General features: G+C 39.3%; 1 protein-coding gene across 5 annotated transcripts in view; it reads left to right on the top strand.

Moving 5' to 3' along the window:
• Window positions 1–22514, top strand: part of PHKA1 (phosphorylase kinase regulatory subunit alpha 1) — a 167226-nt gene that overhangs the window by 108329 nt on the left and 36383 nt on the right. For 3 of the 5 annotated variants that reach the window (XM_055393887.2, XM_055393886.2, XM_055393885.1), the window contains exons 18-21: window positions 8316–8482; window positions 11077–11253; window positions 12867–12958; window positions 13323–13462. In XM_055393887.2, coding sequence (XP_055249862.1) covers window positions 8316–8482; window positions 11077–11253; window positions 12867–12958; window positions 13323–13462 — 576 coding nt within the window. The remainder of the gene's footprint in view (window positions 1–8315; window positions 8483–11076; window positions 11254–12866; window positions 12959–13322; window positions 13463–22514) is intronic. The other 2 variants (XM_055393889.1, XM_055393888.2) reach the window with 1 other exon arrangement.

Here is a 22514-nt window from a genome sequence, read left to right as displayed (position 1 = left end):
GATATCATGACTCTTCAACCCTAAATACTTGTTTCTGTCTTCTAAGAAAGAGGGCATTCTCATAAATGACTACAATATAATCAACACACTCAGAAATTTTAATATTGATATGAATCTATTATAAAGTTCATATTCAAAATTACCCAGTTGTCTCAATAATGTTTTCCCATAGCTTTGTTCCTGCTCCAGATCCAATAAAACGTCACTCATTGTATTTTAGTTATTATATCTCTTTGATTACTTTTAATCTAGAACAATCCCTCGGTCTTTCATTAATATTTCATGACAATTTTCACTGTAGTTTTGAAGAAAGAAGGTCAGTTATTTTGCAGAATGCCTCTCGATTTGGTTAAAATGGTATCTTCTGAGTCACTTTCCTCTGGGTTTACTCACTGGTGACCTCACAATTGATGTGTCTATTATTTGCCAGCCCTTCCACGAGGAGGGTGACTCTCTCCATATTCTTCATAATCTTCCACTCAAGACTCCATTATCCTTTCTCTAACAGTCTTTGACTAAATGGCTTTAGCTTCCATTGATGAATCAGTTATTATTAATGTGGTTGTACAATGACTGTGTTTTGTAAAATGTGGTTGTAAAATTCTGTGTTTCTATCATTCTTTGTACATGTACTAGTTGGAATCCATCTGTAAAAAATAAAATAAATAAAAAATTGTAAAAAGCTCCCCCATACCCCATTTATTTTGTAGTTTTGTTGTCAGCATAGTTATAGATTCTTATTTTATTCTTATGTCATGCTCCATTCCATTGTTTATTTCAGTGTTCATATTAAGATCTGGTCATTGGGAGCCCCCTCAAGTTGGACTTCTTTTAAAAATCAGTACTATTGGGTTTCCCTTTGGGTTCGAGTTTTGCAGTTGGCTTTATAAGTACGGAGGAATATAACTTACAATCTACTGTAATTCTTAAAATTGTCAGATACTGTTTTTTCTTTTCAAAATGGTCTTTTTGAGTATTTTTTGAAATGATATGACAAATTTGAGATGATTTATCTTCATTGTGTCCTAGTTTATCTTGAAGTTAATGGAAATTTTTGCCACATGTTTGGCATAGTTAACAACATAGTGTGTGGCAGGGTAAGAGAGAAAAACTGATCTGCTGGTGGACTGTGAACCCATAATTGTAGTCTTTATTAACATGGTACCCTAACCTATACTACACAATATCTCAGAGGGCTGTAAATTTTCACTTTTAAAAATCTGTACTAATGTATAGAAGGAACAAGATGGCGGAGGAATAGGATGGCGAGATCACTCTCTCCCCACAAATTCATCAAAAGAACATTTGAACGCGGAGTAAAGCCCACAAAACAACTTCTGGATGCTGGCAGAGGACATCAGGCACCGAGAAAAGCAGCCCATTGTCTTCAAAAGGAGGTGTTAATGCAAAAGAAGAGGATGAATCTCAGGGCACCAAGACTCTGCCCTGTAGAACCATTGCGTAGCACTCCTTTTTAAAGACATCTGTTGGGAGCATGGGAAGATGGCGGAGGAATAGGATGGGGCGACCACTTTCTCCCCCACAAAATCAGCAAAAGAACATTTGAACGCAGAGTAAAGTCCACAAAACAACTTCTGAATGCTGGCAGAGGACATCAGGCACTCAGAAAAGCAGCCCATAGTCGTCGAAAGGAAGTAGGAAGTAGTATAAAAGATAAAAAGAGAGACAAAAGAGGGAGGGATGGAGCACCGTCCCTGGAAGGGAGGCTTAAAAAAAAAAAGGGAAGTTTCCAAACACCTGGAAACACTGGTGAGTGGAACCTCAGAGGGCCTCATAACTGGGAGACAAAAGACATAAATAATTAAAACTCACAGACTAAGTGCCCAGAGGAAACTCTCAGCGGAGAAGAGGTGCAGACGCCCGTGCCCCCCACTAGCAGGCGGGGGCTGGGCAGGGAGGCACGGGCGGCGGCGCTTAGAGGGAGAAGGGGTGGCAGCGCTTAGAGGAAGGAAGAACCGGGCTTGAATGCCCCAGGGCAAACTGAGGGTGCGAACTTAAAATAGCAAAGCAGAAGCTGCAGCTAAAAGGCAAAAAGGCTAGGAAAAGCCTGCGAAAAGCCCCAACCCAGGACTCTGCCAGCCCCGCCCACAGAACAGGGCACTGAGCGGAGTGAGCCAGCAACGGGCAGCCCATCCCCCAGCCCCCGCCGACACAGGCAGGGAGGGCAGCCAGCGCCAGAAGGGGCAGCCGCGGCCCCAGAGATGCTTCCCGTGCCAAGCTGCAGGCAGGCTTCATTGCTGGCCAGGACTTCTTGGATTCGGGCCAGTCGATATCTTCCTGAGAAACTGTGCCGGTTGTACTCCCAGAAAACCGAGCGGCAGGGACCAGGAAGGCGATAAGTCGCAGCGACCGTGCTCGCCAAATGCCTGGTCACCTGAGCTGCTCAGACTGGGGAAGGCACAAAACGCAGGCCCAGCCAAGTCTGCGCCTTTGTGGAGTACCTGAGGACCTGAACCTGAGCCGCTCAGACCTGGGAAGTGCATGCACCCCAGTGCCAGCCGCGGACAGCTCCCAGCAGAGCAACCTAGAGCCTAAGCAGCATAAACAGGGAAAGCACGCACGCCTCAAGCGGGAGCATTCCCAGTGTAGCCGAGATACTGCGAGCACTCCCCACAGACGCCAGGGATATTTGTTAGCTGCGTTCCTCCCTCCCCACAGCAAGACTGAACGGGTGAGCTGGGAAAAAAAAAAGTGTCCACCACCGCATCCTGGTGTCAGGACGGGAATTAGACACTGAGGAGACCAGAAAACAGAAGAGCTTTTTCAACAGAAGGAACTGCCTTGGAAGTAACAGAGGGAGAAGCCTTGAGCCTACTGCAAGAATAAGACTGAAAAACAGAGGCAGAGGCTTAAGGCCAAATCCTGAGAACACCAGAGATCTCCTGTTCCAGAGAACATTAATTGATAGGTACTCATCAAATGCCTCCATACATACACTGAAACCAGGCACCACCTAAAGGTCAACAAGTTTCAGTGAAAGACATACTACGCAAACTATCCAGCAACACAGGAGAATAGCACTGAGCTTCAATATCCAGGCTTCCCAAAGCCACTCCAAACCCACTGACATCTCAAACTCATGACTGGACACTTCATTGCACTCCAGAGAGAAGAAATACAGCTCCACCCACCAGAACATCGACACAAGCTTCCCTAACCAGGGAACCTTGACAAGTCACCCATCCAACCCCACACACAACGAGGTAACTACATAATAAAGAGAATTCCACAAACTGCCAGAAGACGGAAAACCACCCCGAACACAGCAATATAAGCAAGATGAAGAGGCAGAGAAATACCCAACAAGTAAAGGAACAGGATAAATGCCCACGAACACAAAAGAGGAAGATATAGGGAACCTACCTGATAAAGAATTTCAAATTTTAATTATGAAAATGATTCAAAATCTGAAAGGAAAATGGAGGTACAGATAAATAAACTGGAGAAAAGGATTGAGAAGATGCAAGAAATGTTTAATAAGGAATTAGAGGAAATAAAAAAGAGTCAATATACAATGAATAATGCAATAGATGAGATCAGAAACACTCTGGAGGGAACAAACAATAGAATAACGGGGGCAGAAGACAGGATAAGTGAGCTAGAAGATAGAATTGTAGAAATAAATGAAACGGAGACGGAAAAATAAAAAAGAATTAAAACAAATGAGGACAATATTAGAGACATATGGGACAATATTAAACGCCCCAACATTCGAATCATAGGAGTCCCAGAAGAAGAAGACAAAAAGAAAGACCACGAGAGAATACTTGAGGAGATAATAGTGGAAAATTTCCCTAAAATGGGGAAGGAAATAATCACCCAAGTCCAAGAAACACAGAGAGTCCCTAACAGGATAAACCCAAGGTGAAATACTCCAAGGCACATATTAATCAAAATAACAAAGATCAAACACAAAGAACAAATATTAAAAGCAGCAAGGGAAAAGCAACAAAAAACACACAAGGGGATTCCCATAAGGATAACAGCTGATCTTTCAGCAGAAACTCCTCAGGCCAGGAGGGAATGGCAAGACATACTTAAAGTGAAGAAAGAAAGTAACCTACAGCCCAGATTACTATACCCAGCAAGGATCTCATTCAAATATGAAGGAGAAATCAAAAGATTTACAGACAAGCAAAAGCTGAGAGAATTCACCATCACCAAACCAGCTCTCCAACAAATACTAAAGGATCTTCTCTAGACAGGAAACACAGAAAGGGTGTATAAACTCAAACCCAAAACAATAAAGAAAATGGCAACAGGATCATACTTATCAATAATCACCTTAAACGTAAATGGGTTGAATGCCCCAACCAAAAGACAAAGGCTGGCTGAATGGATACAAAAACAAGACCCCCATATATGTTGTCTACAGGAGACCCACCTCAAATCGAGGGACACATACAGACTGAAAGTGAAGGGCTGGAAAAAGATATTCCACACAAATAGAGACCAAAAGAAAGCAGGAGTAGCAATACTCATATCAGATAAAATAGATTTTAAAACAAAGGCTGTGAAAAGAGACAAAGAAGGAAACTACATAATGAGCAAAGGATCAATCCAAGAAGAAGATATAACAATTATAAATATTTATGCACGCAACACAGGAGCACCGCAATATGTAAGACAATTACTAACAAGTATGAAAGGGGAAATTAACAATAACACAATAATAGTGAGAGACTTTAATACCCCACTTACATCTATGGATAGATCAACTAAACAGAAAATTAACAAGGAAACACAATCTTTAAATGATACAATAGACCAGTTAGACCTAATAGATATCTATAGGACATTTCACCCCAAAACAATGAATTTCACCTTTTTCTCAAGCGCACACGGAACCTTGTCCAGGATAGATCACATCCTGGACCATAAATCTAGCCTTGGTAAATTCAAAAAAATTGAAATCATTCCAAGCATCTTTTCTGACCACAATGCAGTAAGATTAGATCTCAATTACAGAAGAAAAACTATTAAAAATGCCCACCTATGGAGGCTGAGCAACACGCTGCTGAATAAGGAACAAATCATAGAAGAAATAAAAAGAGAAATCAAAATATGCATAGAAATGAATGAAAATGAAAACACAACAACCCAAAACCTCTGGGACACTGTAAAAGCAGTGCTAAGGGGGAAGTCCATAGCAATACAGGCACACCTCAAGAAACAAGAAAAAAGTCACCTAAATAACCTAACTCTATATCTAAAGCAACTAGAAAAGGAAGAAATGAAGAACACAAGGGTCAGTAGAAGGAAAGAAATCGTAAAAATTAGGGCAGAGAGAAATGCAAAAGAAACAAAAGAGACCATAGCAAAAATCAACAAAGCCAAAAGCTGCTTCTTTGAGAGGGTAAATAAAATTGACAAACCACTAGCCAGACTCATTAAGAAACAAAGAGAGAAGAACCAAATCAATAAAATTAGAAATGAAAATGGAGAGATCATAACCGACAACACAGAAATACAAAGGATCATTAGAGAATACTATCAGCAATTATATGGCAATAAAATGAATAACTTGGAAGAAATGGGCAAATTCCTAGAAAAGTACAACTTTCCAAAACTGAACCAGGAAGAAATAGAAAATCTGAACAGACCCATCACAAGCACGGAACTAGAGGCTGTAATCAGAAATCTTCCAGAAAAGAAAAGCCCAGGTCCACACGGCTTCACAGCTGAATTCTACCAAAAATTTAGAGAAGGGCTAACACCTATTCTACTCAAACTCTTCCAGAAAATTGCTGAGGAAGGGAAACTGAAAAATAAAAATCATATGATTATCTCAATAGATGCAGAGAAAGCCTTTGACAAAATACAACATCCATTTATGATAAAAACCCTCCAGAAAGTGGGAATAGAAGGGACATATCTCAACATAATAAAAGCTATATATGACAAACCCACAGCAAACATTATCCTCAATGGTGAAAAACTGAAAGCATTTCCCCTAAAGTCAGGAACAAGACAAGGGTGCCCACTCTCACCACTACTATTCAATATAGTTCTGGAAGTTTTGGCTACAGCAATGAGAGCAGGAAAAGACATAAAAGGAATACAAATTGGAAAAGAAGAAGTAAAACTTTCACTATTCGCTGATGACATGATCCTCTACACAGAAAACCCTAAAGACTCTACCAGAAAACTACTAGAGCTAATCAATGAATACAGTAAAGTTGCAGGATATAAAATCAGCACACAGAAATCCCTTGCATTCCTATACACTAATAATGAGAAAATAGAAAGAGAAATTAAGGAAACTATTCCATTCACTGTTGCAACGAAAAGAATTAAATACTTAGGAATATATCTACCTAAGGAAACAAAAGACTTGTACATAGAAAACTATAAAACACTAGTGAAAGTAATCAAAGAGGACACTAATAGATGGAGAAATATACCGTGTTCGTGGATTGGAAGAATAAGTATTACAAAAATGAGTATACTACCCAAAGTAATTTATACATTCAATGCAATCCCTATCAAGCTACCAACGATATTTTTCACAGAACTAGAACAAATAATCTCACAATTTGTATGGAAATACAAAAAACCTCGAATAGCCAAAGCAACCTTGAGGAAGAAAAATAGAACTGGATGAATTAACCTGCCGGACTTCAGGCTCTACTACAAAGCCACAGTCATCAAGACAGTATGGTACTGGCATAAAGACAGAAATATAGATCAATGGAACAAAATGGAAAGCCCAGAGATTAATCCATGCACCTATGGACACCTTATCTTCAACAAAGGAGGCAAGAATATAAAATGGAGAAAAGACAGTCTCTTTAACAAGTGGTGCTGGGAAAACTGATCAGCCACTTGTAAAAGAATGAAACTAGAACACTTCCTAACACCATACACCAAAATAAACTCAAAATGGATTAGAGAGCTAAGTGTAAGACCAGATACTATAAAACTCCTAGAGGAGAACGTAGGCAAAACACTCTCCGACATAAATCACAGCAGGATCCTCCAAGACCCACCTCCCAGAATATTGGAAATAAAAGCAAAACTAAACAAATGGGACCTAATTAAAATCAAAATCTTCTGCACAGCAAAGGAAACTATAAGCAAGGTGAAAAGACAGCCTTCAGAATGGGAAAAAATAATAGCAAATGAAGCAACTGATAAAGGATTAATCTCCAAAATATACAAGCAGCTCCTGCAGCTCAATTCCAGAAAAATAAGTGACCCAATAAAAAAATGGGCCAAAGAACTAAACAGACATTTCTCCAAAGAAGACATAAAGATGGCTAACAAACACATGAAAAAATGCTCAACATCCCTCATAATCAGAGAAATGCAAATCAAAACCACAATGAGATACCATTTCACACCAGTCAGAATGGCTGCTATCCAAAAGTCTACATGCAATAAATGCTGGAGAGGGTGTGGAGAAAAGGGAACCCTCTTTCACTGTTGGTGGGAATGCAAACTAGTACAGCCACTATGGAGAACAGTGTGGAGATTCCTTAAAAAACTGGAAATAGAACTGCCATATGATCCAGCAATCGCACTCCTGGGCATACACACCGAGGAAACCAGAATTGAAAGAGACACATGTACTCGAATGTTCATTGCAGCACTGTTTGTAATAGCCAGGACATGGAAGCAACCTAGATGTCCATCTGCAGATGAATGGATAAGAAAGCTTTGGTACGTATACACAATGGAGTATTTTTCAGCCATCAAAAAGAATGCATTTGAATCAGTTTTAATGAGGTGGATGAAATTGGAGCCTATTATAGAGTGAAGTAAGCCAGAAAGAAAAACACCAATACGGTATACTAACACATATATATGGAATTTAGAAAGATGGTAACCTTAACCCTGTATACGAGACTGCAAAAGAGACATAGGTATATAGAACAGTCTTTGGGACTCTGTGGGAGAGGATGAAGGTGGGATGATTGGGGAGAACGGCATTGTAGCATATATATTATCATATGTGAAATGAATCACCAGTCCAGGTTCGACGCATGATACAGGATGCTTGGGGCTGGTGCACAGGGATGACCTGGAGGGAGGATATGGGGAAGAGGGAGGTGGGAAGGGGGGTTCAAGAAAGGGAACACCCGGGGTGGATTCATGTCAATATATGGCAAAATTCAACCAATATATTAATGTAAGGTAATTTGCCTCCAATAAAATAAAAAAAAATTTGTACTAATGTATAAACATTAGTAATCCCCCAACAAAACATTTCAGCTATCTATTTTTTCCTGCTAAACTGTGTTGTTTTAAAAAGAATTTCCTCTGATTTTCTGTTTTGTTTACCCTCTTTTCAGGATTCAAACAGGTAAATTGTCAGAGTTTTTGACAACATCTTGTTGCACACATTTGAGCTTCATGGACCCTGGACCTGAGGGTAAACTGTACAGTGAAGATTATGATGACTATGATAATGAGCTGGAATCTGGTGACTGGATTAATGGCTATGGTTTATCCAGTAATGGTAAGGAGGCTTCATAAAGTCACTGGCTCTGCTGGACAAGAACACAAAGTATTATTGAGCATCCTCCTTAATATTTCTCACTGCCAGCAGTCTCACTCCTGTTTAATACACCTAGATTTCTACTATTGTTTGGCTTCACGTTTCATACTTCTACTTACCTTTGGTTTCTGGTCTAATATCCCTGTTGTGATTGTGGAGTATAGAATTGGACTATCCCTTATTAAGGTTAGGAGAGATTTCTCTCCCAGGTACGTAAAATGACTGGTGCTTTAAAAATAGAAGGAAGCAGTGGTGAGTGAGAGATATTTAATCAAGTATATAGTAGGATAACTAGACATATACACACTGCTTTTTGACATTAAAAAGCACAAAAATATGAAATTCCATTAGGGTTATATAGAATATTACAGGAACACTCTAGGAAGGTCTCTAGTTTGAAAAAACTGATTTTGTATGCCTATTGCTTTCATATTACAAACTAGACAAATAAAGTAGAATAAAATCTAATTGGCTTCTAGGCATACAAAGATGATATAGTGAGATAGTATCATGAGAGAATAAATTTAAAATGCCTGAAAAACACTCTTTAAGTATTAAAATGCTGACCTAGGCATGGAAGGAGAAGGCAATGGCAACCCACTCCAGTACTCTTGCCTGGAAAGTCCCATGGATGGAGGAGCCTCGTAGCCTGCAGTCCATGGGGTCGCTAAGTTAGACACGACTGAGGGACTTCGCTTTCACTTTTCACTTTCATGCATTGGAGAAGGAAATGGCAACCCACTCCAGTGTTCTTGCCTGGAGGATCCCAGGGACGGGGGAGCCTGGTGGGCTGCCGTCTATGGGGTCACACAGAGTCGGACACAACTGAAGTGACTTAGCAACAACAACAATAAGGCATGGCAAGCATTACATTATTTGAATCCCAAAGAGAGAAAGGGCTGATGGGAATGAATTATTGTTTTAATTATGTAAAACATCATCTGCCTACTTCTTTGTCTGGGTATTTGCCTGTTAACCTGTATGTTAAGGTAGCCAGTTTCTTTATCTTAATAGTGGTATGTTGGAAAGAAGAAAAAAATAAATGAATTAGCTTTCCTCAGTGAGCTAGCCAGCATAATCTTATATACAATAAACCAGCACACTAGCAGTCAGAAGGACTGTTTTCTCACTTGGGTTCAGCATATACTCACCTAAGTACCATTTAATTCACTGTTTTCATAAGATCTAAAATAGTATGAATTTCTTTGTTTGAAGAGTACATTAAATACAAGGTTATTTCATGTTATCAGTAATATCTGAAGTCATGATATCTATCTTGGCATAAGCTGAGATATTTTGAAAACCAAATATTTTGAAAATCATTATTTTGATCATATACTGATGTTGTTTGCTATTCCATAGGTAGTTGTAATTTACATCTGTAACACTCATTCTCTCAGATTACTTTTTAAAATATATCTCTTCAATGATATGTTTTATTAAGTTTGATATTATGCAATCTTAGTCACTTTCTTCTGTCTGGGTTTACTCATTGGTGGCCTCACAGTGGACATGTCTATTGCTTGCCATCCCTACCATATTCTTCATAATCCTCCATTCAAGTGTCTAGATTGTAATCAAGGTTATAATATTTGTCATTAAGATGTCACTGAGTGTGAGGTCCACTCTTGCAGCTTTGCTAGTTCCCATTAGTCACGTCAGAGAACAGAAATACAACTGGAGAAATCCCCAAAGATGACCAAAATCCAGATGATACATGGCTGATATAGCAAACTTCAGTATTGATCCAAACACTGGGTTTTTCCAACTATAAATGTTACTGTAAAATCCGACATGTTAAGCATCCACATAATATGGTTTTTTTGTTTCTATTATCCATAATCAGAGATAATGTTACAGAAGGTGTAGGGGAGAGGGAGAATCCCAGAGAATAAGGACCATATTTGTCCTCTTCACCACTGAAACCTCAGCACCTAGTACACCACCTGGTCCATTGTGGACAATAAATATTTGATTAATAAATGAATGCAGTGACTAAAAAGACAAACATGTGGTCAGTAGTTCTTTTGGTACCAGTGCCACATGGAGATTGGTGGATTTTTTCTTTTTTTTTTTTTAGCCATAGTAGCTGCCATTTGTGGAATCTGTTTTCAGCTAGGTTCCATGTTTAGTGGAAGATTTTTGCCCTTCTCCACAAGTTTCCTCATACCAGTGAGATTCAAAGTGCCCTGTTCTACTCCTCCTTCTCCTCCTCCTCCTCCTCCACTGCCACCAACATTACCATCATATACACATACATAGATTATGAAATGCTTCACCTTGCCTATAATAAGCTCATACTACTTTCACAGGACCTAAAAGTAGTATTATCCCAACAAGGTTGAGGAATAGGTGGAGCCTGGTAAATGGCCATGGTTTCTGAATAGTAAAGATTGTAAAATGATCACAAACATTTTTTTTTTTACCCCATGAGCTAAAACAACATGTTTCTGGTGCTGTAGTCTGGGCACAGGAGCCAGTCATTCTATTTGGTGGGGTAGATTGTGAAGTTACTAAAATATTTATTTATTTTTCTCTCCCCACTAACCTTGCAGCTCGCTCTGGTGATGAAGTTGTTCGTTATTTAGATCACCTTTTGGCACACACTACTCCCCATCCTAAACTAGCCCCTACCTCACAGAAGGGAGGGCTAAATCGGTTCCGAACTGCTGTGCAAACAACCTGCGATTTAATGTCCTTGGTGACCAAGGCCAAGGAGCTGCATGTACAAAGTGAGTAATGCCATGACTCACTGGAGTCAGGAACAGGATGACGTGGAGCCCAGGATGGGGATGGGGTGTTTATTACAGTGTAAGCAGGAACTTAATTTTGTTCACTGCATTATCCTCAGCATTTCAAACAGCACCTGGAATATATTAGATGCTCAAATATTTGTGAAATTAATAATTGGGTATACTTTTGCTATAGATAGGGCTTCCCTGGTGGCTCAGATGGTAAAAAATCCTCCTGCAATGGAAGTAAGCCCAGTTCAGTCCCTGGGCCAGGAAGATCCCCTGGAGAAGGGAATGGCTACACACTCCAGTGTTCTTGCCTGGAGAATTCCATGGACAGCAGAGCTTAACAGGCTACAGTCCATGGGGTTGCAAAGAATCAGACATGACTGAGTCAGATATGACTAACCAACACTCACTTTTTCACTTTTTGCTATAGTATAGTGCTAGGTAGTCTGGTTTATCCAGTTACAAAGAAGGAAGAGACAGAATAAGAGGTATGGACCATATTCAGCTTTAACATCAAAGTATTAAAATGTGAAAACGATTTTTTCATCCTTTGGAAAATTTACTAATTTGGAAGTAATTTTATTTAAAGAGAAAGCATTGAAGACTATTACAAGATAGTCTTGCAATGAAAGGTAAATATTCTGCCTTAAGTAAGCTACATCTGGCTCCTTAGGCCAGCTGTAACTTATACAGTCAGTTGTTTCAGCAGTATAGAGCTGTTTGTCAGCAACAGTATCATTCTTTGACAATTTTGCCATTATTCTCTCCAAGATCACTACCCTTCCTCAGTAGTATCTGCAGTGGAGGATGTCTTTTCTAGTACACATTGCCAGAAGTAGAGTGTTCAGTACCTGTATGGTAGCTGCATGTGAAGGGACCGAAGGGCTCATTGGCCACACCTAGAGGATCTAAATGTTAACATTTCACAGATGACAAGAATGAGATGCATGCTTTTACTGTCTAAAATTTTATTGACCATTACTAACCAAAAATATTAAACATGATCACTGGAGAATCATTTAACAATTAGAAAAGGGAAAAACTTAGCATATATAGCATTTGACTATGCTTCCTTGACAAAGGGCTTATGCAAAGACTTCAGTTTTATAAGTTATACTTCTATAGATTGTGAATTAGGAAACTTGAGCTTAATTCCCAGCTCTGCTACTTACTTGCTTAAACAGTTATTTGGGCTCTGTATCTCTCTTTCTGTATCTGTAAAATGGCAAAAATGGCAAGAAAATCTCTCCTTAGAGGTTATGGTAAGTATTTCAACAATGAACTGTAAGTAAAAATCTTTTTAAAGCATCAGTAATAGCTCCATTGTGGTATTGATTACATTCATAGGATTTAACATCTTGTATATCCATCTGATGCTATAATTCTAGATATTCTATTCAAAATATGTTTATTAATTGATCAAATATCCATTGATTTATCTGACCTTCATGTATCTTTTCTTTGCAATTACCAAGAAAGGGTAAATTTCCCATTCTTGTTCTGTAAGGAACTAACCCATATGTAACTTCATTGTTGAGGTCAACTGTGCATTTTTATTAATCTCTTAATTATCTAAGCTTTTCCATAATGTCAACCTCTTGCAGATGTCCATATGTATCTTCCTACAAAGATATTTCAGGCTTCCCGGCCTTCATTCAACTTACTTGATTCACCTCATCCCCAACAAGAGGACCAGGTAAATTTACACAGGAGATATTTCTATCACCTTTTTTGCAGAACTACCATTCTTACAGAAAATGATAGAACTAGCCATTATGGTTTCTGCTAGTAACTAGCAGTAAGGAAACGCCACCATGGTGAAGATATATGTCCTTTTTAGTTCACTTTTTAAATGAGTATTTCTAGTCAGGCTTAAGAAAACTAGATTGCTGTAGTATATATTCTGAAGGTGTCATTGTTTTTGCTTTACTTTTTGTCAAAATTTAGGGAACTCTTATGGGAAAGTTTTAGAGGTGAAAAGATCAACACTCTAGGGCATTATTTAAGGTGAGCACTTGTGGATTTTTTTGTTTGTTTGTTTGTCTTTTCTCAAACTAAAGGTTCCCTCTGTTCGTGTAGAAATACATCTTCCTAGAGACCAGTCTGGGGAAGTGGACTTCAAAGCACTGGTTTTACAGTTAAAAGAGACCTCCAGCTTACAAGAGCAAGCTGACATCCTCTACATTCTATATACTATGAAGTAAGTTGTGGAAATTATCAATCCACTTTCATATTTGTGTAGAAAGGAATTATAGTATGGTAAATATAGCACAGCTTTGGAGTCTCACTGATGTGGATTTGAGTAGTTTTGCAACCTACCCACTGTATAACTTCAAAGTCTCAGTTGTCCTCATTTTTGAAATTTAGATTATACCTACCTCATAGAATTGTTGTGAAAATTAAAACAAAATAAAATATCTGCAGTCTCTAATACAATTCCTGGTCCATAGTAAGTCACTAATCACATAAGCCTCCATTTAGAAAAAATCTACAGGTAAATAAATTTGTAACTCAAAAGAAGTAAGAATATGGAGGCTTACAGAAAGATGAAACTAGTATTAGTGTTTACTATGTGTCAGGTACCCTCTGCGAAGTACATCTTATCTAGGTACCTCTAACTCAGTATGCCCAAATTGAACTCCATTCTCCTGTCCCAGAATCCCCAACAAAATAATGTGTTCTTCCTCATTTATTCATGTTGTTGACACCCTGAAGAGGGAGGATTAAACACCACCCTCCCCTAATTTGGTTTGGATATTGAGACTGATGATGCCACACACATACCAGAAGGGTGTGAAATGTTTATTACCTACATAATGAAACTTTCTGGGGACAGAGGAACAGGCTGTCAAGTTGGCCCTTAAAAAGCAAGAATGAGGCTTGATTTGGAATTTTATTTTGATTAGGAGGTGATGCTTGGATGAGGGTTTGTTCTCAATGGCACCAAAGAGATAACACTCAGACTTCCTTATCAACTTGCCCAGATGGAGGCTGGAAAGGAAAGGGGAGTTGTACGACTTGAAAGCAGTCAACAGTCAAACATTAAAAATGGAGTCACTTCAATGACTTCTATGACTCCATTTTCTATAACTCCATTCTATGAGTCAATTTTCCATCTCTACTGTTGGAACTAACATTTACCTAATCATCAAGTCTTCTCCCCATATCCAGTTAATCATCACGTCTGTCCAGTTTTATCTCTAAATATTTATCTTCTGTATCTCTACTATTGCTGTCTTCATTCAGGCCTTTGTCTTTCCCTAGGACTGTTGCTACAGTTTCCTAACAACTCTTTCTACTTCGATCTAGTTCTCTTCCAACCCATCCTCAACAGAGGAGGGAAAGTAACTTTGATGATAGAAATGGTGAAACTTATACAAAAGTAGAGAGAATAGTGTGATGAATACTTTTAGATCTATCTCCCAACCTGAACAACTATAAACACATAATTAATGTTGTCCCATCTATATTCTCATTCTCTCTTCCTCCTTGATTATTTTGAAGAGGATACCAAATATTTTATCACTTTATCCCTAAGTCAGTTCAGTTCAGTCACTCATCGTGTCTGACTCTTTGTGACACCATGGACTGCAGCACGTCAGGATTTCCTGTCCCAGAGCTTACTCAAACTCATGTCCATTGAGTCGGTGATGCCATCCAACCATCTCATCCTCTGTCGTCCCCTTCTCCTCCTACCTTCAATCTTTCCCAGCATCAGGGCCTTCCCAGTGAGTCAGTTCTTCACATCAGGTAGCCAAAGTATTGGAGTTTCAGCGTCAGCATCAGTCCTTCCAAAGAATATTCAGGACTGATTTCCTTTAGGATGTACTGGTTGCATCTCGTTGCTGTCCAAGAGACTCTCAAGAGTCTTCTCTAACACCACAGTTCAAAAGCATCATTTCTTTGGTGCTCAGCTCTCTTTATAGTCCAACTCTCACATCCATACATAACGACTGGAAAAATCATAGCTTTGACTAGATGGACCTTTCTTGGCAAAGTAATGTCTCTAATTTTTAATATGCTGTCTAGATTGGTCAGAAATTTTCTTCCAAGGAGCAAGCGTCTTTTAATTTCATGGCTGCAGTCACCATCTGCAGTGATTTTTGAGCCCAAAAAAATAAAGTCTCTCGCTGTTTCCATTGTTTGTCCATCTATTTGCCGTGAAGTGATGGGACCAGATGTCATGATCATGGTTTTCTGAATGTTGAGCTTTAAGCCAACTTTTTCATTCTCCTCTTTCACTTTCATCAAGAGGCTCTTTAGTTCTTCTTCACTTTCTGCCATAAGGGTGGTATCATCTACATATCTGAGGTTATTGATATTTTTCCCAGCAATCTTGATTCCAGCTTGTGTTTCATCCACTCCAGCATTTCTCATGATGTACTCTACATAGAAGTTAAATAAGCAGGGTGATAAAATACAGCCTTGATGTACTCTGTTCCTGATTTTTTATCCCTAAATATTTCAGTATTATTTCTAAAAGATGTGAAAGTGAAAGTCACTCAGTCGTGTCTGACTCTTTGTGACCCCATGGACTATACAGTCATTGGAATTCTCCAGGCCAGAATACTGGAGTGGGTAGCCTTTAAGAATCTCTTTAAATGTAACCACAGTGGAATTGCTGATTCTAGACAAAATAGAGTAAATACATTTCTCTCTGTTCCTCCTGCTACGTACAGGAGGACATTATTTGTAAAGCAAATGTAACAAGATATCGAAAGGTAGAAAGAAGAAGGCACATTGGCTAAGGACCTCAGGATTGAAGAGTGACAGAGTGGTAACATCCCTGGGTTTTCTTTGTTTCCTCATTGGATCCTGGAGAAGCCATCAGCCTAAAAAGGACAACCAGTGAGCACAGACAACAAAAGCCCTAAGGAAAACCCATTTTCCCCAGACAAAGGACCAGAGAAAAGGCACCCTAGCAAGACAGACATCTTTGAGACAATACCACTTTACTCCACCCAAGCCCCAGAGAAAACTCTGTGGTGCTACTCCTGTCAACAAGGCTGAATGGGAAGTCCAAACTTCTGCTCCACCTTCCTCACTGCCAGGGAGTGTCAAAGAAGGCTAGGTAAGGATCTGGGACTTTCAGCCTCTCTAGTTGATAATGAATTTGGCAATAAGGAGTTCATGATCTGAGCCACAGTAAATTCTCAGTCTTGTTTTTGCTAACTGTATAGAGCTTCTCCATCTTTGGCTGCAAAGAATATGATCAATCTGATTTCGGCGTTGACCATCTGGTGATGTCCATGTGTAGAGTCTTCTCTTGCGTTGTTGGAAGAGGGTGTTTGCTATGACTACTGTGTTCTCTTGGCAAAACTCTATTAGCCTTTGCCCTGCTTCATTCCATATTCCAAGGCCAAATTTGCCTGTTACCCAGGTGTTTCTTGACTTCCTATTTTTGCATTCCAGTCCCCTATAATGAAAAGGACATCTTTTTTGGGTGTTAGTTCTAAAACGTCTTGTAGGTCTTCAAAGAACCGTTCAACTTCAGCTTCTTCAGCGTTACTGGTTGGAGCATAGGATTGGATTTCTGTAATATTGAATGGTTTGCCTTGGAAATGAACAGAGATCATTCTGTCGTTTTTGAGATTGCATCCAAATACTGCATTTTGGACTCTTGTTGACCATGATGGCTACTCCATTTCTTCTAAGGGATTCCTGCCCACAGTAGTAGATATAATGGTCATCTGAATTAAATTCACCCATTCCAGTCCATTTTAGTTCACTGATTTCTAGAATGTCGACGTTCACTCTTGCCATCTCCTAATTGACCACTTCCAATTTGCCTTGATTCCTGGACCTAACATTCCAGGTTCCTATGCAATATTGCTGTTTACAGCATCGGACCTTGCTTCTATCACCAGTCACATCCACAGCTGGGTATTGTTTTTGCTTTGGCTCCATCCCTTTATTCTTTCTGGAGTTATTTCTCCACTGATCTCCAGTAGCATATTGGGCACCTACCGACCTGGGGAGTTCCTCTTACAGTATCCCATCATTTTGCCTTTTCATACTGTTCATGGGGTTCTCAAGGCAAGAATACTGAAGTGGTTTGCCATTCCCTTCTCCAGTGGACCACATTCTGTCAGACTAGACCACTAGACCATTCAGATATGAGCTAAATCAAATCCCTTACGATTATACAGTAGAAGTGAGAAATAGATTTAAGGGACTAGATCTGATAGATAGAGTGCCTGATGAACTATGGATGGAGGTTCGTGACATTGTACAGGAGACAGGGATCAAGACCATCCCCATGGAAAAGAAATGCAAAAAAGCAAAATGGCTGTCTGGGGAGGCCTTACAAATACCTGTGAAAAGAAGAGAAGTGAAAAACAAAGGAGAAAAGTAAAGATATAAGCATCTGAATGCAGAGTTCCAAAGAACAGCAAGGAGAGATAAGAAAGCCTTCCTCAGTGATCAATGCAAAGAAATAGAGGAAAACAACAGAATAGGAAAGACTAGAGATCTCTTCAAGAAAATTAGAGATACCAAGGGAACATTTCATGCAAAGATGGTCTCGATAAAGGACAGAAATGGTATGGACCTAACAGAAGCAGAAGATATTAAGAAGAGGTGGTAAGAATACACAGAAGAACTGTACAAAAAGGATCTTCATGACCAAGATAATCATGATGGTGTGATCACTCACCTAGAGCAAGACATCCTGGAATGTGAAGTCAAATGGGCCTTAGAAAGCATCACTACAAGAAAAGCTAGTGGAGGTGATGGAATTCCAGTTGAGCTATTTCAAATCCTGAAAGATGATGCTGTGAAAGTGCTGCACTCAATATGCCAGCAAATTTGGAAAACTCAGCAGTGGCCATAGGACTGGAAAAGGTCAGTTTTCATTCCAATCCCGAAGAAAGGCAATGCCAAAGAATGCTTAAACTACCGCACAATTGCACTCATCTCACACGCTAGTAAAGTCATGCTCAAAATTCTCCAAGCCAGGCTTCAGCAATACGTGAACCGTGAACTTCCAGATGTTCAAGCTGGTTTTAGAAAAGGCAGAGGCACCAGAGATCAAATTGCCAACATCTGCTGGATCATGGAAAAAGCAAGAGAGTCCAGAAAAACATCTATTTCTGTTTTATTGACTATGCCAAAGCCTTTGACTGTGTGGATCACAATGAACTGTGGAAAATTCTGAAAGAGATGGGAATACCAGACCACCTGCCCTGCCTCTTGAGAAACCTGTATGCAGGTCAGAAAGCAACAGTTAGAACTGGACATGGAACAACAACAGACTGGTTCCACATAGGAAAAGGACTACATCAAGGCTGTATGTTTTCACCCTGCTTATTTAACTTCTATGCAGAGTACATCATGAGGAACGCTGGGCTGGAAGAAGCACAAGCTGGAATCAAGATTGCCGGGAGAAATATCAATAACCTCAGATATGCAGATGATGCCACCCTTATGGCAGAAAGTGAAGAGAAACTAAAAAGCCTCTTGATGAAAGTGAAAGAGGAGAGTGAAAAAGTTGGATTAAAGCTCAACATTCAGAAAACTAAGATCATGGCATCTGGTCCCATCACTGCATTGGAAATAGATAGGGAAACAGTGGAAACAGTGTCAGACTTTATTTTTGGGGGGCTCCAAAATCACTGCAGATGGTGATTGCAGCCATGAAATTAAAAGACGCTTACTCCTTGGAAGGAAAGTTATGACCAACCTAGATAGCATATTAAAAAGCAGAAACATTACTTTGCCAACAAAGGTCCGTCTAGTCAAGGCTATGGTTTTCCCGTGGTCATGTATGGATGTGAGAGTTGGACTGTGAATAAAGCTGAGCACCAAAGAATTGATGCTTTTGAACTGTGGTATTAGTGAAGACTCTTGAGAGTCCCTTGGACTGCAAGGAGATCCAGTCCATTCTAAAGGAGATCAGTCTTGGGTGTTCATTGGAAGGACTGATGCTAAAGCTGAAACTGCAATACATTGGCCACCTCATGCGACGAGTTGACTCACTGGAAAAGACTGATGCTGGGAGGGATTGGGGGTGGGAGAAGACAGGGACGACATGGCATCACCGACTCGATGGACATGAGTTTGAGTGAACTCCGGGAGATGATGATGGACAGGGAGGCCTGGCGTGCTGCAATTCATGGGGTCACAAAGAGTCGGACACGACTGAGTGACTGAACTGAACTGTATTGAGTTGATAATGAAGTCCCCTTGATCTGTCTGACTCCAGTGCCTATGCTGTTTCCATCAGATTATAGTGTTTAATGAGTAAACAAGGAAGCTGAAAAGCCCATCAGCACCAAAGTTGAATTTTTACATACCCAATTTTATTAAAAATAGCCCAAACATATTTTAAGCCATTAGGGCTTATCTGCTTTGCATCCTCCTCAAAATTCATCCTGCATCTGCTAACAAGAGATAATCCCTGGGCCATGAGTATCCCAAACCACAGCTGCATTCAGAGCTTCTAACCTAGCAACTCCTCATGGTGCTACTAAGGTATATAGCTAGACATGTAACCCCCCTCCTCCTCTCATCCCTGGGAGTTTCCTTGCCCTCCTCCTGTTGTGGATGGTAGAACTTATGCCTTACATAAGCCTCCTGACATTCTGATGCTGTGAGGGATTACCCCTTTCATACAAGCTATCCATATACCAACTGTTAAAGCTTGTTATATGCTACTACCAAAAAAACACATGAGAATTATTACTTTGATACCTTTGTTCCTTTCTTTTTCCTTTAAGGTCAGGCACTCTCTTCACAAAGTATCAGCTGAGTACTTATGTGCCAGGCACAATACTAAATGCAGAGTAATGAAAAGATAGAGAAGATGCAAGGAGATAAGGGGTAAGGACAGAATGACTGTAGCTGGAATGGAAACTGATGATTCAGCAGGGTAATTGGGATAGGCAAGCAAAGACTTGAAAAACTCCTGCTTTCCTATCAGGTCAGATGATCCATGGTTGACCGTCAACTTTTCTGCTGCCAACACATGAATTTTCTTCATCTAATCCGGCATATACTAACTTTACCATAACATCTGATTGAAACTTGTAATCTTCCTAAAACTAGGTAATATCAAACATTTTGAGTAGATTGTATATGATGTACTATGTGGCTTTTAGTACACTTGGAATTCTGCCCAATATCCCTTTGTGAATTTGAGTAGAAACTCGGAGGTGGGGTCTCCTATGGGTATTGACTGGTATTCCTTCTGTGAATTGTCTGTTCATAAACTTTGCTTTCTGTTGGGTTATTTATATTTTTCTTATTGATAGCATATATTACTATTTTCTTTGCTATATTTGTTGCAGATATTTTGTCCAAATAATTTGCTTTTTAACTTTGTTCATATGCCTTTCTCTGTGCAAAAATTTCATTTTATATAATCAAATCTACATCAGTATTTTCTTTTTTGGTTTCTGGGTTTCTTGTCATATGTGGGGAGAATCTTCTTCCCTCCTAGAATTTAGAAATATTTTAAATGCCTTTAAGAATTTTTAAAAATTTAAATTCTTGATCTACTTGGAATTTATTTTTATATATCTTCTTACTCAACATGTCTAAAGTCAAATTCACTGTCTTTACCAGATACATACTGCTGCCTGGCTTTTCATGGTATTATCATTGTTTCAGCCACCCAGACGTGAAATTGTGTCGTCATCTTCAAGTCTTTCTCACCCGCTGCCTCTCCCTACGTGACCACAACTATAGTTGGGAATCGGTGATCAAGCCTATATCCTCTATACTATAACTTTGAACCTTTATCTACCATTGCTTCCCCCATCAAAGTGTGAATGCTCCCACCAAAACAGCCCATTGCTTATCATATCCAAAGCCTGTACATGACTACTTTCAGACTTTGGTTCATGTTTTTTCCTCTGTCTGGCCCACTTGTCTTTACCACTCCCATCTCTCCTTGTTGGAATTCTAGCCATATATCAAGGCCTGAATTATCTGTCACCTCCGTGAAACTTTCTCTGATCTCTAGGAATAAAAAGATGGCTCACAATCTTCCCTGATTGTGAGCTATCACAACATTTATTTTCATATTATTTATTTTCATTCTGACCATTACAAACTTAGAGAGAAAACTTGTAAAGATAATACAAAGAAGAATTTCTGGATATCCATCACTCAGATCCCTCAGAGGTTCACACTGAGCTTTAATATTTCTCTGTGTCTTTCTCTCTCTCCCTCCCTCCGTCCCTTCCTCCTTCCCTGTCTTCTTCATCATCATCTCATCATTGTCATCACCACACACATATTTTTTCTGAACCATTGACAGTAAGTGCAAACACGATCCCTCTCTACCCCCAAATATTAATACTTCAGTGAGTATTTCCTAAAGACTAGGGATTTGCTTATATAAGCACAGTACAATTGCCAAAATCAGAAAATTAATGTTAAGATAATACCACTATCTAATGTACAACTTTGTTGGTTGTCCAACAAATATCTAACATTTGTTGGTTTTCCCAATAATGTCTTTATAGCAAAAAAAATCTAAATGATGAATTTCATTTAGTTCTCATATGTCCCTTGTCTCCTTTAATGTGGAACAGTTCCTAAGTCTTTATCTTTAATGTTATTGACTTTTTTTTATTTAAAACAATGCAGATTTATTATCTTAGTCCAAGAGGTCAGAAGACTAACAATTATCCTTCCAGTTAAATAAATTTTTTCAAAAAGAATCTTGAGTTGGGGGAGATTATCCTGGTTGATCAAGATGGGCCTGATATAATCGTAAGGGTCATTATAAGAGAGGAGCTGATATGATGGTGGAAGCAGAGAAGAAAGAAAAGATGATATGGCTGTTGTTAACATTTTTAAAGGATACAGACAATTTATTTTGCAGAATATCCCTAAAGTTTGGTTTATCTGATGTTTCTTCATAATTAAATTTAGGTTATACATTTTAGGCAAGACTACTACTGAAGTGGGGCTTCCTAGGTGGCTCAGTGGTAAAGAATCCGCCTGCCAATGCAGGAGACACAGGAGACGTGGGTATATCATTTACAATTATCTTCTATTTAGTAGACAGACTTTTTCTTGACAGTTTCTGTCTCTGTGCAAAAACTTTTACTTTGAGGTAGTCTTATTTGCTTTTTTATCCACACTTGAATAGGAGACGGCAACAGGGGAAGGGATGGTGGGATGAATTGGGAGATTGGGGTTGATATATATACACTGCTATGTATAAAAGATATAACTATTGAGAACCTAATGTATAGCTCAGGAAACTCTACTCAGTGCTCTGTGGTGACCTAAACGGGAAG

The sequence above is a fragment of the Moschus berezovskii genome, chromosome X (assembly GCF_049115385.1).
Source record: "Moschus berezovskii isolate FMDL1 chromosome X, NW_MosBer_1.0, whole genome shotgun sequence".
In the NCBI taxonomy this organism is placed as follows: domain Eukaryota; kingdom Metazoa; phylum Chordata; class Mammalia; order Artiodactyla; family Moschidae; genus Moschus; species Moschus berezovskii.
This window is presented reverse-complemented; position numbering and strand designations above follow the sequence as displayed.